Source organism: Rhineura floridana, chromosome 13 (assembly GCF_030035675.1).
Source record: "Rhineura floridana isolate rRhiFlo1 chromosome 13, rRhiFlo1.hap2, whole genome shotgun sequence".
Classification (NCBI taxonomy): Eukaryota; Metazoa; Chordata; class Lepidosauria; order Squamata; family Rhineuridae; genus Rhineura; species Rhineura floridana.
In genome coordinates, this window is record NC_084492.1 from 37,579,890 (window position 1) to 37,596,889 (window position 17,000).

The following is a 17,000-nucleotide window of genomic DNA, read 5'->3' on the forward strand; positions in this document are numbered from 1 at the left end:
CGACTGTCAGTGGGGCACGCGAGTCACAACCGGTGAGGAGGAGCCAGGTGCAGGAGGGAGAAAGAGGCACAAGGTGGTGGCCAATGGCGATAACGGGGCAACGTCTATGGCTGCTTCCAGATGGGTAGCTTCTAGCTCAGTAGTTCCCAAAAGTTTTTGTCCTACGGTCTACTTGAAAATTGCTGTGGGTCTTGGTGGATCACTTCATCATTTTTCTGCCTGCCGTAGCAACTGTAATGCACACACCATGAACCATCTGAATGAAGCTTGCAGACCACTTGGTGGTCCATGGACCACAGTTTAGGAACGCCAGTTCTAGAGCTACCCAATCCGGTTCTAGTGCTACCCAATCCTTGCTCTTTTGTTGTAAGCTACAAGCAAAATTACATCTGATTTTCCACGCTACTGAGAGAACGGTGCTTTTTCTACGCGTACATCCTACTATCTTCCATCCACACCAGGAGGCATGGCATAGTTCTGGATGGAGTCTTTTGAAACTCAAAACGCATCCACTTATAGCCCTTGCGACAGGTGCCCTTTTATGACCACATTTATTTTTTAAATCAATCTTTTAATTAGTACTAAAATGCTTTTCTGGATATACGTATCATTTAATGAAAGAGAGGTATAGCACTATAACACCATAATGTTATAGTGTTAATTTGTTGCGTTATGGTGTTACATAGCGCTATAACACTGTAACAGAATAATGCATATTTTAATCCATCTATAGTTCTGCCCATTGCTATTTCAACAACGTGATTATTGGGGTGACTGGAAAGGACTTTTAAAAACAACTTTTTATAAAATTCATACTATAGCCTCATGGTGATGTAGCACCGCACCTTTTCTATTTAATTAATAAATAAATATAGCTAGGAATTCAGAGCTAATTAAAAGATTTGATAATAAATGGAGTCATAAAATGGTTCCCACTGGTTATAATTAATCTCTGCTGGGCTGCAACAGATTCACTGCTCACATTAAAATTTCACCTTTTAAAAAAGGATGGAGAAACCAGGGTGCTGACGGTCATTGCTCGCTGGACACATCTTAACACCAGTCCTAAAAGAGCTGCACTGATTGCCAACTTCCTTTTGAGCCTATTTCAAGGCACTTGTGTTCACATACAAAGCCCTAAATGGCTTGACTCCCAAATACCTGAATGGAGTGCCTCCTCCTCCTGTATCTATCTGCCCAGGTGTTAGAATTGCAGGGGAGGCCTTACTTTTCATCCCACTCTTAAGTGAAGTTTGGGGGCGGCACATGAAAGGACCTTTTCTTCCATCTGGAAACCTATGTCCTCACTGTGGGAGGCTGTGTGGATCCAGAATTGGCCTCCACAGTCACTTACGGACCCACTGTTAAAGACCTTACCCTGGAAGACAATCTTACCCAGCCACAAGTGAGCGCCAATGAATGAATGTGACTCACCCTGGGACCTACTGGTGAAGGGCGGGTAATAAATTTAGTAGTAGCAGTAGTGGTTGTTGTAGCAATCATCATCATCATCATCATCTTTCATCAGCAGGTAAAGCTTTGCCTGGGCCTTTGGGGAAGGTGAGTTGCGGTGGGTAGGCATTTCAACGTTAATCAGTTCCTTCTCCAGAATGTTGTTTTAATACTTTTATGAAGCTGTGTGTTTTATGAAATTAAGATATTGTTTTATTTATGTATGCACCACTGGGACTCTCCTGTTTACCCTGCAGGAGGACAGGACATAGGACAGTTCATTCCAATACAAGGAGAAAGGAACAAAAAGCATTAAAGACTATGGACAGGAAGGACAGTGGTGGTGACCTGCAAGGTGTGTGCAATGTTTGTTTTCTTGCCTGAGAACAACATGGTGTACATGTGCAACAAGTGCAAGCTGGTGGTGCTGTTGGAAGAAAAAGTGAGAGGCCACACTGAAGAGTATAAGATAAGATGAAGAGTTTTTTCATAGAACGTTGGAACGACGACAGCAAAGAGAGGTACAGGAGGTGGAAGAACAACAGCATGTTGAAGTAGAAGAGGAAACTGTTGTGGAGAGCAACAACAAAGTGGAGGAAACTCCGTGGGAAAGAGTGACAGGAGCAGAAGAGCTAGAAGACACTCTTCACCAGTGGAACTACGGAACTGCTTCCAGGCACTTGAGGATTAGACTAGAAAACAGTCAGGGGAAGAATTACATGAGACCCCCACGCGACAGCGAGCGAGAGACTGAAGCTCAGTCAAGCAGAAGCAATGAAATCATGCTCCCTGACAACAAGAAGAGGAGTAGTAATAGTAGTGGGAGACTCTACTGCGTGGGATTGAAACCAAGTATGCCGAGAAGATCCATGGACATGCCAGGTATGTTGTCTGCCTGGAGGATGGATTAGAGATGTGACGGAAGGGTTACCATCACTCATACAGCCCACTGACAGGTATCCCTTTCTCCTCATCCATGTGGGAATGAATGATACTGCTAAGCAGAACTATGAAGAAATCATGTCAGACTTTGCAGCTCTCGGAAGGAAATTCAAGGATTTTGGGGCCCAGATAGTTTTCCTATCCATCCTTCCGGTACTTTGAAGAGGAGTAGAAAGGGAAAGAAAAGTACTATGGGTGAATGACTGGCTACGAAAGTGTTGCTGACGTGAGAGATTTGGATTCTGGGACAAAGGGCTACTCTTCCTGGAAGATGGACTGCTGGCATGTGATAGATTGCACCTCACAAGGACTGGGAAGAATGTGTTTGGCACAGCATGGAGAACATCATCAGGAGGGCTTTACAGTGAATCCTAAAGGAAAATTTGGCATAACAATTGATAATAATAATAATAAATAATAAAATTTTATTTGTTAGTCGCCTATCTGTCCGACTTAACGGACACTCTAGGCGACTTACAACCAGAATTAAAATACAATATACAATTCATCCAATATCAAACATCTAAACACAACAAAAAGCTAATCCACCCCAAGGTTCTTGTAGGCCTGCCTGAATAGCTAGGTCTTTAAGGCTCGGCGAAAGCTCATCAGGGAGGAAGCATGTCGGAGATTGTAGGGGAGAGAGTTCCAGAGGGTGGGGGCCACAACTGAGAACGTCCTCTCCCGGGTCCGCACCAGCCTAGCTGTTTTGACTGGTGGGACCGAGAGGAGGTCCTGTGTGGCTGATCTTGTGAGGCGGCCTGATTGGTGATACTGGAGGCGCTCCTTCAGATAAACTGGGCCGAAACCGTATAGGGTTTTAAAGGTCAGTACCAACACCTTGAATTGGGCCCGGTAAACCACTGGTAGCCAGTGTAGTTCTACTAACACTGGGGTAATGTGATATCGGCGTCGGCTAAGCTTGATCAAGCGTGCTGCCGCATTCTGTACCAGCTGCAGTTTCCGGACCGTTTTCAAGGGTAACCCCACGTAGAGCGCATTACAGTAGTCTAAGTGAGAGGAGACCAGGGCATGTATCACCCGTGGGAGTAGATGCACAGGAAGGTAGGTTCGCAGCTTCTGTATCAGATGGAGTTGATACCAAGCTGCCCGGCTCACTGCCGAAACCTGAGCCTCCATGGACAGCTGGGAGTCAAGAATGACCCCTAGGCTGCGGACCTGGTCCTTCAGGGGTAATCTCACCCCGTTAAACACCAAGTCGATGTCTCCCAACCTTCTCTTATCACCCACGAGCAACACCTCGGTCTTGTCGGGATTTAGCTTCAGCCTGTTCTCGCCCATCCATCCACTAACGGACTCCAGGCACTTGGACATGGTCTCCACAGCCAACTCTGGTGAGGACTTAAATGAGAGATAGAGCTGAGTGTCATCCGCATATTGGTGACACTGCAGCCCAAAACTCCTGATGATCGCTCCCAGCGGCTTCACATAGATGTTAAATAGCATGGGGGAGAGGATAGAACACTGTGGCACCCCACAATTAAGGGGCCAAGGGTCTGAAACCTCATCCCCCAATGCCACCCGTTGACATCTGCCTGAGAGATAGGAACGGAACCACTGTAAAACAGTGCCCCCCATTCCCAATCCCTCTAGGCGATTCAACAGGATACCGTGGTCAACGGTATCAAAAGCCGCTGAGAGATCTAGGAGGACGAGGAAGGTATATTCTCCCCTATCCAACGCCCTCCTCATATCATCCACCAGGGCGACCAAGGCTGTTTCAGTTCCATGTCCAGTCCTGAAGCCCGATTGGAATGATGAAGGCTTGTGCACGGTAACAGGAACCAAGAGAATAGCTTTAATAGGGCCCAATAATAATCGTAATAAAAATTTAGGAAGGAAGCCAGGCCATAAATCGCATGGCCTTTGATGTCTGTATTCTAATGCCCAGAATATGGAAAACAAACAGGATGAACTCTTAATACAGGAGGGTAAATATGACTTGATAGGTACAACTGAAAATTGGTGGGATGACTCCCATGACTGGAATACAGCAATTGAAGGATCTAACCTGTTCAAAAAGAACAGAAGGAATAGAAAGGGAGGATGTGTTGCGCTATATGTTAAAAATATATAGCCTGGCACAGAAATGCAGGAGGATGAGCTTGGTAGTTCCACCAAAACTGGTAGCTATTAAAATAAATGGTAAAGCAATAAAAGGAATATGGTGGATGGAGTCTACTACCAACCACCCAATCAAGGAGAAGATGAGGATGAAGCTTTTGAAAAGCAAATTGCCAGTGTTTCAAAGAGGCGTGATGTAGTAGTAATGGGAGACTTCAATTACCCCAATATCTGTTGGGAGATAAATCCTGCCAAACATGGGCCCTCCAAGAATTCCTGACTTGTGTCAAAGAGAACTTTTTCCTACAGAAAGTAGAGGAAGCAACCAGAGGATCAGCTATCCTTGACTTGATTCTAACCAATAGAGGTGACTATTTTAAAGGAAGCAAAAGCTGAGATTAGCCATGTACCCTGGACTTCAGGAAAGCTGATTTTAATAAACTCAGAACAATGGTAAGTAAGGGTCCATGGCAAGTGACCCTAATGAGAAAAGGAATCCAAGATGGGTGGGAGTTTCTAAAAAAGGAAATTCTAAAGGCACAATGGCAAACAATTCCAAGGAAAAAAGGGGAAGACAGCAAAAGAAGCCAATGTGGCTTTATCAAAAGCTTAGAGATGACCTCAAAACAAAAAAGGACACATACAGGAAGTGGAAGGAAGGCCAGGCCACAAAGGAAGAGCACAGGCAGGTAGCACGGAATTGCAGGGATGGCGTCAGGAAGGCTAAAGCTGAGAATGAGCTGAGGTTAGTGAGAGATGTTAAAAGCAACAAAAAAGTTTTCTTCAGGTACTTCCATAGTAAAAGAAAGAGAAAAGAAATGGCGATACAGCTACTCAATGAGGATGGCAAAATGATAACAGATGACAAAGAAAAGGCAGAAGTGCTCAATTCCTACTTTGGCTCAGTCTTCAACCAAAAGAGGGTCTACTGGGAAATGTAAAGAGGCAGGATTGCAGCTTGAGATTGATAGAGAAATGATCAAGGAATACCTAATCACTTTGACAAGTTCAAATCTCCAGGGCCTGATGAACTACATCCTAGAGTATTGAAGGAACTGGTTGAAGAACTCTTAGAACCACTGTATGTTATCTTTGCGAAATCATGGAGGATGGTGAAGTGCCGGATGACTGGAGGAGGGCTAATGTTGTCCCTATCTTCAAAAAGGGCAGAAAGGAGGAATCTGGGAACTACAGACCAGCCAGCCTGACACTGATCCCTGGGAAAATTCTGGAGCAGATTACAAAGCGGTCAGTCTGTAAGCACCCTGAAAACAATGCAGTGATTACTAGGAGCCAACATGGATTTATCAAAAACAAATCCTGCTAGACTAATCTTATCTCATTTTTTGATTAGATAACCTCCCTGAAAGACTGTGGGAATGCTGTGGACAATATATCTCAATGTCAGCAAAGCTTTTGACAAAGTACCCCATGATATTCTGATTAGCAAGCTAGTTTATTGTGGAACAACTATCGGGTGGATCCACAGTTGGCTGCAGAATCATACTCAAAGAGTGGTTATCAATGGTTCCTTCTCAAACTGGGGGGAGGTAATGAGCAGGTCACCACAGGGCTCGGTCCTGGGCCCAGTGCTCTTCAACATTTTTATTAATGACTTGGATGAGAAGGTGCAGGGAATGCTTATCAAATCTGCAGAGGATATAAAATTGGGAGGGATAGCTAATACCCTGGAAGACAGAAACAAAATTCAAAGGGATCTTGATAGGCTGCAGCATCAGCCTGAAAACAAAAGAATGAAATTTAAAGGGATAAGTGCAAAGTTCTACACCTAGGGAAAAAAACTAAATGCACAGTTATCCATGCTATGGTAACCTCTAGATTGGACTACTGTAATGCACTCTACGTGGGGCTACCTATGAAGACGGTTTGGAAACTTCAGCTAGTGCAAAATGCTGCGGCCAGAGTTCTCACTGGGACAAAGAAATTTGACCATATAACACCTGTCCTGGCGCAGCTGCACTGGCTACCGATATGTTTCCGGGCCAGATTCAAAGTGTTGGTTCTTACCTATAAAGCCCTAAACGGCATCGGACCGCAATACCTGATGGAGCGCCTCTCTCGCTATGTACCTACCCGTTCACTACGCTCGACGTCGAAGGCCCTTCTCCGGGTTCCAACCCATAAAGAGGCCCGGAGATCAACAACTAGATCTAGGGCCTTCTCGGTGGTGGCCCCCGAACTATGGAATGCCCTCCCAGACGAGATACGCCTGGCACCTTCTCTGTTATCTTTTCGGCGCCAGGTAAAAACTTACCTTTTCGCCCAGGCTTTTTATATTTTGTAAATTTTTAAATATTTTAATTTAACATTTTAAACTTAATATGATCTTAATTTAAATCTCAATGGCAATTTTATTAATGTTTTATAATTGTACTATATATATATATATTTTTCCACACTTGCTCATATTTTAATTGTGATTTTATTTGTTGTACACCGCCCTGAGAGCTTTCTGCTATAGGGCGGTCTAGAAATGTAATTAAATAAATAAATAAATAAATTATAAGATGGGGGATACTTGGCTCAGCAATACTACATGCAAGAAGGAATTGTTGTTAATCACAAGTTGAGTATGAGCGAACAGTGTGATGTGGCTGTGAAAAAGGCAAATGCTATTTTAGGCTGCATTAACAGAAGAAGGGTGTTACAACAAATTAAACCAGAATTGTCCCTAGAAGCTAAAATGATGAAACTGAGGTTATCATATTTTGGACACATCATGAGAAGACATGATTCACTAGAAAAGACAATAATGCTGGGAAAAACAGAAGGGTGTAGAAAAAGAGGAAGGCCAAACAAGAGATGGATTGATTCCATCAAGGAAGCCACAAACCTGAACTTACAAGATCTGAACAGGGTGGTTCATGACAGATGCTCTTGGAGATCACAGTTTCATAGGGTTGCCATAAGTCGTAATCAACTTGAAGGCACATAACAACAACAACAGAAGCATAGTTTCCAAATTGCATGAAGTATTGGTTCCCCTCTATTTGGCACTGGTTAGGCCTCATCTTGAGTACTGTGTCCAGGTCTGGACACCACACTTTAAGAAGGATGCAGACAAAGTGGAATTAGTTTAGAGGAGGGCAACGATGATCAGGGGACTGGAAACAAAGCCCTATGAGGAGAGACTGAAAGAACTGGGCATGTTTAGCCTGGAGAAGACTGAGGGGAGATATAATAGCACTCTTCAAGTACTCAAAAGGTTGCCACACAGAGGAAGGCCAGGATCTCTTCTCAGTCATCTCAGAGTGCAGGACACGGAATAATGGGCACAAGTTACCGGAAGCCAGATTTCGGCTAAAAATCAGGAAACACTTCCTAACTGTTAGAGTGGTACAACAAGGCAACCAATGACCTAGGGAGGTGGTGGGCTCACCAACCCTGGAGGCATGCAAGAGGCAGCTACACAGCCACCTGTCGGGGATGCTTTAATGTGGATTTCTGCATTGAGCAAGGAGTTGGACTCGATGGCCTTGGAGCCCCCTTCCATGTCTACGATTCTATGATTCTAAGTGTGGCCCTCAATAGAAAAAAGCTTCCTCCCCACCCCGCTCTACAATGTAAAAGTGAGAAAGAGCAGCTTCTTGGATGGCAAGGGAATTGTAGGCAGTAGACGACCTATTTCTGGTGTTGCAAGGAGGAGGGTTTGTGAGAATGTAACAGGGAAAGGTGAGGAGTTAAGAGCATTTGCACAACTGCCTCCAAACACAATCCTTGCACCCTAACAAAATACATAGATTGCAAGCACTATGTTACCCCGTTGCCTGAGTATCAAACAGTTTGCCCTTAGGGTGCTGTTGGCATTCAAGAGGCAGCTGGACAGCCACATGTCAAGGATGCTTTAATTTGGATTCCTGCATTAAGCAGGGGGTGGACTCAATGGCCTTATAGGCCCCTTCCAACTCTACAATTCTATGATTTTATGAAATAAAGCCATCTTCCTTCATTGCCATTTGGGTCGCCCCCCCTACTACTTAGAGTAAATCCACAGTCTACCTTCCCATTGTAGGCATTACCTCCTTCTAACATAGGGACATAGGAAGTTGCCACATACCAGGTTGTCTGGCTAGCTCAATGTTTTCTACCCCAGAGATGGGGAAGCTGCCACCCTCCAGACATTGCTGGACCCCATCTTCCATCATCCCTTACCATTGGCCATGCTGGCCGGGGCTGATGGGAGCTGGAGTCCAGCCACTTCTGCAGGGTCACAGATGTCCCCCCCATCTCACTGGGCGTGGCTGTCCAGGGTCTACTCTGGTGCAAAAATCTCTCCCTCATCCACTACCCGGAATTTTTTTAAATGGCAATGCCTGGGATTGAACCCGGGACCTTCTGCTTGTAGAGCATGTACTCTACCACTGAGCAACAGCTACATCCTCCACCCCCAGATCGCAAGCCCATCTGGACACTTCTGGCATTCTGCACAGCCCCTTCCACAGCCCCAAGGAAAGGCTCCAGTAGCGGCAGGGTGAGAGGTGAAACTCCCCCTCCTTCCTGCTTTAACGCCAACACTGTGCCTCCCTCCGCTTGGCAGTGGCAACTGCCTCCCACCCAGGCAGAGAGCTCAGGTGCCGAGTTCAAGTGTTCATTGGCAAATGCTGAATGGCCTTTAAAGATCTCTTGCCTTTCCTCCCTTTCAGAAGAAAGCCCCAAGGAAAACAGTGCAGCCAGCCCCCTTGGCGGAGCTCCCATCCCTCACCCAAGCGTGACAGGCAGCTGTTTTACTGCATTTGCTACCTGTGCTCATCCATCAAACCATTGATCGGGCAACGGTGGAGTTTTATTAATGATCTTGTCAGTGGCCTGGTGCAAGGTGCAGAGGCTTGTCGGGAATGATAGATCGTGGAGCATGCTGGCTGCTATTTATTCTCCAGTGACCTTGTCTCTCCCCATTGTTGCTTGCTTAAGAGTTATGAACGCGAGACATGATAATTTGATATTGATCTATATGGTAAGTGAAAAAATTTACTGCGTCGTTGATGTTTTAACAAAGGAGATGGCGCCATCCCTCCCTCAGGGTGCCCCAAATGGAGCACTCCTTCCTGGCACCCCCAGCTCTGTGATGGGCCCCACTGGGTAATGGGAGGCAGGAGGAATGGAACCAAGGGTGCCAGGTTCCTGCCCCCCTCCTGCTTTGCACAATAAAGCTCTCTGATTGTGGCAGTGATGGACGAGATCTGGCTTAGCTTGGCAACAAAACGGCAACTGCAATCGCGGGGGCATTGGGGTGTTCTCTGGGGAACCTGAGATTCCCCCCTCACACTGGCCACGAGGGGGGGAAAATCTTTATTTTTCATTATTATTTTCAAAACTGCCTTCTTCTTTCCGACCATATGGTGCAGTTATGTTTCCAAGAATTTCTCTATATCAGAAAAGCTGAAAAAGGGGCTGGGAACAATCTGCTGTTATCCTTTGTGGCACAAAGGACCCTGCAAAGAGCTGTGGGCAGGTGGCTCCAGTCTTCCACCCCCTCTGGCCTCATCACTGCCATGCGTAGACCAGAGCTTGGAAAAGTTACTTTTTTGAACTACAACTCCCAGCAGCCCCAGCAAGCATGGCCACTAGATTGGACTGGTGGGAGTTGTAGTTCAAAAAAAGGAACTTTTCCAAGCTCTGGCGTAGACACAGCTGGTCCAGAAACTGGCTGGACTGGTGACGGGGACAGGAGCATCAGCCCCAGCCTTACCAGCAGATAAAGACTCAGGCCAATGGTGGCTCCATGTCAGTGGGGCCATGCAATCCACTCCGGGTTTTACTCCAAACGTTCAAGGAGCTGTCCAAGGAAGGGAGCAGCAGCCACATGAAAAGGAAACTCCACAGCCTATGGAGGCTAGCAGTTGCAAGTCTTTCCCAGCACAGGAGATGAAAGCTAAACACAGGAAATAATATATTTAGGGTGGGGGGACGGAGCTGATCAGGCAGACTGTGAGTGCCAGAACCCCACAGCTCTGTAGAAGGGGGAAGAATAACAGCACAAGAAAGACTACACAATATTATTTGAAACTTTAGTTCCTGGTGATGAGGAGAGGGTGGGACTTCCTGTAGGGCAGGGGTTCCCAAACTTTTTCCTCCATGGGCCATTTGAAAATTGCTGATGGCCTTGGTGGACCACTTAATGGTGTTTCTGCCTGTTGTAGCAATTGTAGTGCCCTGGGCATGATGCTGGATGGTTTCTTAGATTGTATTTTATTGCGTCACAATTTGCATTCCATAGAATTCAAATTGTCATCCAATAAAATACAATGTAAGACTTAAAAGAAGCAATAAAAATGCAATTAAAAATCAATATGAGCAGTTAATGCGGACATGCTGCGGACCACCTGAATGAAGCTTGTGGACCACAGTCTGGGAACCCCTGCTGTAGGGGTAACAGAGGCAGACTTGGGACGTTGAAGGAACCTAGAGGCTGCTGAGAGCTGCTGAACCCTCTTAAAGGAAAAGTAAACTGTAACAAACCCCAACGAGGGAGATCCCCACAGCCCCGGCTGCAGCTTACTCAAGATCAGCAGAGAGTAATGCTGACAAGAAGAACATCTGTGCAAAGCCAGCTACAGGGATGGACACTGAACATGTTGAACTTTGAGCATAACCCTGTAGGGTTTCAGGGTTGACTAGATTCACCCAAGGAGGCGGGGGGGGGGGGAGAGAGAGAGAGAGAGGTGTGCCTGGGTTATTGAGAGAGGCTGGCATTTATTTGTTCTTCCCTAATGACTACTTCCTCCCCTCCACCAGCCCACATCTGTATCCAAACAGAAGGAGTGTGTGGCACAGCATGCAAAAGGACAGATCGCAATTTACGGTGGGTTATTAGCTGTCCCCGTGCTTAGATTACACTCACCTAATGAAGGACTCTTTTACAGCACCATAAAAATAAAAGGAGGAAACCCCTTAAAGAGAGAGAGAGAGAGAGGTGAAAAGCAGGAAGTGTTGGTAGGAAAGCAGTGGAATGAAGAGGCAGAAGGAACCAACTTGCAGAGGGTGCTTTGGGTGCCTGAGTAATTTCTGCTGAAAGCGGTATTTCATCTGCGATTATGCCGCATACAGGCTGAAGGTGAAGAGGGCCAGGACTGGTGATGCAAAGAGACAGAAAAGGAGCCCCAAATGCAAGAGTGTCCCCCACCCACCCACCAAGGGAGCGTCTTCTGAAGTAGAAGTAAAAGCATTTTAAAGCGCATTGATCAGAGCAGCAAAACCACTCATGACACTCGTTCTACAGCACACATGATAAGCTATGATGACCCTTCTTTCATCTCTCTTGGAATCCCATTACAGTGGAGCCCACTCTATGCAAAATGTGCAAAAATTGCATATATTTGTGGAAACAATGTATAAAAATGCATATTAGGAAAATGGCTTGCAAAATGTTTGCATGTTAGCAAAACTGTCTTTAAACTGCACATATTAGAACTGCGTGCAAAAGTGTGTATAAATTTTTGTGAGGACTAAAAAAATAATATCAAAATGATGCAGAAATGGATTTAAGTGAACTTAAGATGAGAAAAACGAGAAACTAAAACTGACAGACTCATCCCTCCCTACTTGGGAATAAGGACATCTGAGTGAACATGCACAGGGTTGCGTTGTTAATCTATTCCAACTGTGAATCGCTTAAAGGTCCTGTTATATACTTTCTGTTAAAGTGCCATATAAGTCAAGATTTTCTTTTTGTTGCTATAGCATAAACATTGCCCTGCATTATGCATTGGGTGCTTGGGTGGCATATCTCTCTTCCGCCTTCTTGCATCCACATGTCTGTTCTTGGGTGCTCATCTCCAGAAGGTGCAACTGCTGAGATGGATCACCTTTTTAGGAGCCCATAAGTATACCAAGAACATCAAAAGCGTAAGCCCAGATCTGCAGAACAAATGTCCATTTGCTTGCATGTGTCACTGTTCAGGTGAAATAATTAAGAGGCCTTCAGTGGGTACAGTATATTGCTATGTGGTGCCTGGAGTTTCTGTTCGGAGTACCATGAATTTCGGTGGGCCCTGAAGGTAAAACCAGGATCCCAGATCGACATGCAACTTGAAATTATACTGCAGCCAAACCCTGAACTTGCTGCGGGAAGAACATATTGCCAACCAAGAAACAGATTGAGTAAGGAGAAAGCCAGATTTTATAAGACGTTGATTCACAAGAAAATAAATCACAGATTGTGCCCAATCTTACACATGATGAGGCAAGGGCTTGTCAACACACAAGGATGCCATCAGGGACTTTTGGGGAAAAAACCTTTCCACCCTCCCCTGCAAGGGTGTTGCCACGAAGCCTCCCCGTTCTGCACAACGTCCACCAGGGGCTGCCATCACGAGCTGGAGTAGAACTGTGTGAGAACCTGCTTCTTGTCCACTTTGCCCATTTGGTTGCGTGGGATCTCCTCCACCAGCAGCAGTTCAGAAGGGATTGTGTAAGGCGCCATGAACTCTCTGAGACACACAAGCACGTTCTGGTTAATGAGCCGGCTGCCGCAGGTGGCCATCTCCTCCCCACTCCTGCCCCAGGGCTGAATCCTGGTTTCCCTTGTGATCCCAAGCTGGATGCTGCCTTACCCTGAGTTAGACCATTGATCCATCCAGCTCTGCTGTCTACATTGACCGGCAGTGACTTTCCAGGGATTCAGGCAATGATCCTTCTCAGTCCTACCTGGAGGCTGACTAAACCTGGGATCTTCTGCCCGCAAAGCAGTTGCTCTACTACTGAGCGATGGCTCTTCCCCAAACATCTAAGGGTCACTAGGGAAGGTCCATAGCTCTGTGGTACAGAGCAGGTGCTTTGTGTGCAGAAGGTCCCAGGGTCAATCCCTGGTGTCTCCAGATAGGACTGGGAATGACTCCACTGGAACCCGGTCCTCGTGGTCTGAGTCAAAGGCTGGTTTAAAAAGCAAGCAAGATGTTGCCTTGTATTAAGTCAGTCCACTGGTCCATCTAGCTAGCTTGTCTGCTCTGAGGGTAGAAACACACTCCTTGTTCTGTTGGTTCCAGAGTGCCTCCTCCTGTCTCTTCGGAAAACGGGGGGCACACAACGCTAGTCAAACCCTGCCCCCTTTTTACTATAAAACCTAGTCAGATTAGCTTGAGTGTTGTTGTTTTAAAAAAAATCAGGTTCAGAGATTTGGCAACTGATCGGCAGATCGACCCATTCCCCATCCAGGTGTGGTTAATGGAAGCGCTTTGATCTGGTGACTGGTAGGTTTACAGTCTGAGTGGCAGCGGTTCTCCAGGGTTGCAGGCAGGGGCTGTGGATTGAGCCTGGGACTTTCTGCATGCAAAACACATGACAAGAACACAGAAGGGCTGCTGATGCTCTCACGTGTGTGAGCTTCTGGTGGGGTGGGGGCCACCTGGCTGACCACTGTAGGAAACCGGATGCTGGACTAGATGGAGATTTGGTCTAATCCGACACACTTACAAAATCAGTCATGCCTATTCTGATGGAATAATAAGCTGTCTTCAAAGCTAGGGGTTCAGATGGGGGAAGCCGCACGAGAATGGCAGCTAAGCGGAGGGCTGTCTGTACCCACAGATTGTGCTGCGCCACCCAGCAATGCACGTGGATGCTTAAGGATGAGTAACAATGTACCACAACTTGTGTGTGTGCATATGTATGAAAGAGTGCCCAGACAAAGCACCTCCAAGAAGCAGAATGGATCACTTTTAATGGGTTCTCATCAATCCTTGCAATTAGGTATGGCAGGGAGAGCAAATGACAAATTGTCAACGTAAGCGCTAAGGAGCCTTTCAAACCCCCGCTCCCCCACACAATCCCACACCATGCACACGTGTGCATACACACGCTCCTCTTGTGCACAGGTTTGCATGATGGGGAGGACGCCAGACAAGTGCAACTTCTAATTAAGCCCCACCAGGGGTCTGTCCAAGCATGAAACAAAGTCACTTTGCTCTTTGCAAAGTGTGTCAGATGCTTTCTCTCGTCACACCACTAACCGTGGCCCACGCCCAGCTCTGACAGGCTCCTTCCCAGGCACAGAGTCTGAAGCAGCATGCCAAAACACTGAGGATGTCAGGCCTCTTCTCCCCCCCCCTCTCCCTGCCTGCCTGCCTTTCTTTCAAACTATTGATGCAATCCTGCCATGTGGAGGAGGCCTCAAACTCAGGGCCCGCTTGTCACCGGGAGGCAATTGGAGGTGAAAGCCACGAAATGAATGACTCTGAAGAGGGACATGTGTCTCCTGCCAGAGACAGCAGGAGAAAAAGGAGGTGGGGGTAGGGGTGGGGGAAGCATGATGGAAGGCAAGTGATGTGAAAGATAAAGAGGAGAGACACACCGAGCGGCTGAGAGTGGAGCTGGCAGGGATGCAAAGCCTGGGAGGCAGCGTGCAGAGAGAGGACCCAGGACCCTTCCCAAGGTGCTCAAAAGCTGCTCAGAGATGCATCATATTCAGACTGGATTTCTCCTCTCTCAGGAATGCAGTCTGCTCTCCGGTCTCAGGGGCACAAGGGCAAAGAGGGAGATGTGCAACACCTGTGTCTCCTGCCCCCTCCCATAACAGCTGTGACTTGAGAGTGGAACATCCTCTGACAGAGGTTTTGAAGGGGGTTAAAGCCTTGATGAAGGCTGCACTGGGTCCCTCACACTTGACACGGCCGGTTTGTGGCTGCTGCACCCCTTTACAGTCCTCAACATGACACTGTGTTATGCATTTTTCCTTATTCTCTCTGTGCAGCATGCTGAAGAAGCGTTCATAACACAGGTACACCACCTTCTCTTCGGCCATCACTGGGCTGTTCTTTGTGTTTAGGGAATGGGGACTTTATACACTGTTAGACTTGCCTAGGAGGGGCAAATGCACGCGTGCACAAGTTGTTTGGTGGAGATGGGGAACCACTGCAGGAAAAATCCAATCTCCGTAGCACAAGAGGCATAAAATAAACATTTGGAGCCATACTTTCAGATGCTTCATGCCTGGTTGCTGGGGGAACAATAACATGGGGTGCATGTGTGTGTGTTGTGTTCATGTCAAGCCTGTGGGTTTCCAAGAGGCAGCAGGCTGGTCACAATGGGAATAACAGAAGAGAGGAAGGTGCCTTACACCTAGTCAGACCATTGGTCCAGCTAGCTCGGTACTGTCAACACCGATTGACAGAGGATCTCCAGGGTTTCAGGTAGGAATAGCTTCTCAGCCCTACCTGGAGAGGCCGGGGACTGAGCCCAGGACCTTTTGCACGCAAAGCAGATGTCCTGTCCCTAGGGAAGCAGGATGTTAGGCTTTTGGTCTGACCCTTTAGAGGTCTTTTTATTTGTTATTTTTTTAAAAAATGTATACATTTCTCTTTTTCACCCAATGAACTCAAGGGGGCTTTTAAAATGCCATCTCATAATGACATAAAAATCTGTCACAGCATAAAACACAAGCACAAAGGGAGCAAAATAACAGCACAAGAACTATTAGGCCCAAATGACTTTCTGAACAGCCGTGTTCTATCCAAGTGCCTAAAACAGTGGCAGGGCCCGCCGGATCTCACCTGGCAGAGCATTCCACAGGGTGGGGACCACTGGAGAAAAGGCCCTGTTCCTTCTAGTTGCTTATAGCTCCTCATAAGACTGAGGGATCTAGAGCATGGCTTCTGGTGTTGAACACAGAACGCAGGGGGGAATATATGGAAGAAAGAGGCCATTAAAGTTATTTTGTTCTCAAGACAGTCTTATGTTCTTATGAAATCATATCAGATGCCCCAAAAGCTGAGTCCCAGGATACAAAATGGCCTGTAATTAAAAACTTTCCTTTCCAAACAAGCTTTCGCTGCTTAATGTGTTTTGGTTTACTGCTGGTTTCAGTTTGTTCATTTGCGTTTTAACAACTGGGCCATTATTGCAATTTTATGCTTGCTTTTCATTTGCAAGCCACTCTGAGAGCAAGGACTTTATGGAAGGTGAAAAGAAGGGTATACATTTTAAAAATAAGAACAAACAAACACTAAAAGCAAGCTCTCAGGGCTGGGCTCTGGTTCAAAATTAAGCCCTGGTGTTTTGTCCAAAGCCACCCAATGAATCTATAGCTGGGTTGGAGTCTCAAGGCTGTGCCAGAAAGTGATGTCTTAACACCAGCCTGGTACCCTCCAGATGTTGTGGACTACAATTCCCATCAGCTCCAGAATCATATGGCCATGATGACTGGAGCTGATGGGAGTTGTAGTCCAAAGCATCTGGAGGGTATTGGTACACTCCAGCCTTGGCCACCACACTGGCTCTCAACTCAGCACTGGAACAACCATTATAGGGACTCAGCACTGCCTGGCAGATGCAAGAGACAGGGGCGGAGCTTTCCTCTGGGAATTCCAAAGAGGAAACCTAGTGGAAGGCTTTAAAAGAGGATTAGACAAATTCATGGAGGATAAACTATCGAGGGCTACCAGCCATGATGGTTAATAATAATAATAATAAAATTTTATTTCTAGGCCGCCTATCTGGCCGAATTAACGGCCACTCTAGGCGGCGTACATAGACTAAAATATAACATAGAGTAAAATATAACATAT

General features: G+C 46.4%; 1 protein-coding gene across 3 annotated transcripts in view; it reads right to left on the minus strand.

Annotated features, from left to right (window-relative positions):
- Positions 1 to 12,601: 12,601 nt before the first annotated feature.
- Positions 12,602 to 17,000, minus strand: part of ACSF3 (acyl-CoA synthetase family member 3) — a 91,765-nt gene continuing 87,366 nt past the window's right edge. For 2 of the 3 annotated variants that reach the window (XM_061594420.1, XM_061594422.1), the window contains one exon: positions 12,602 to 12,929. In XM_061594420.1, the coding sequence (XP_061450404.1) occupies positions 12,809 to 12,929 (121 nt within the window). In that variant the 3' untranslated portion in view covers positions 12,602 to 12,808. Of the gene's footprint in view, positions 12,930 to 15,986; positions 16,089 to 17,000 lie in introns of all 3 variants that reach the window. The other variant, XR_009758859.1, reaches the window with a different exon arrangement.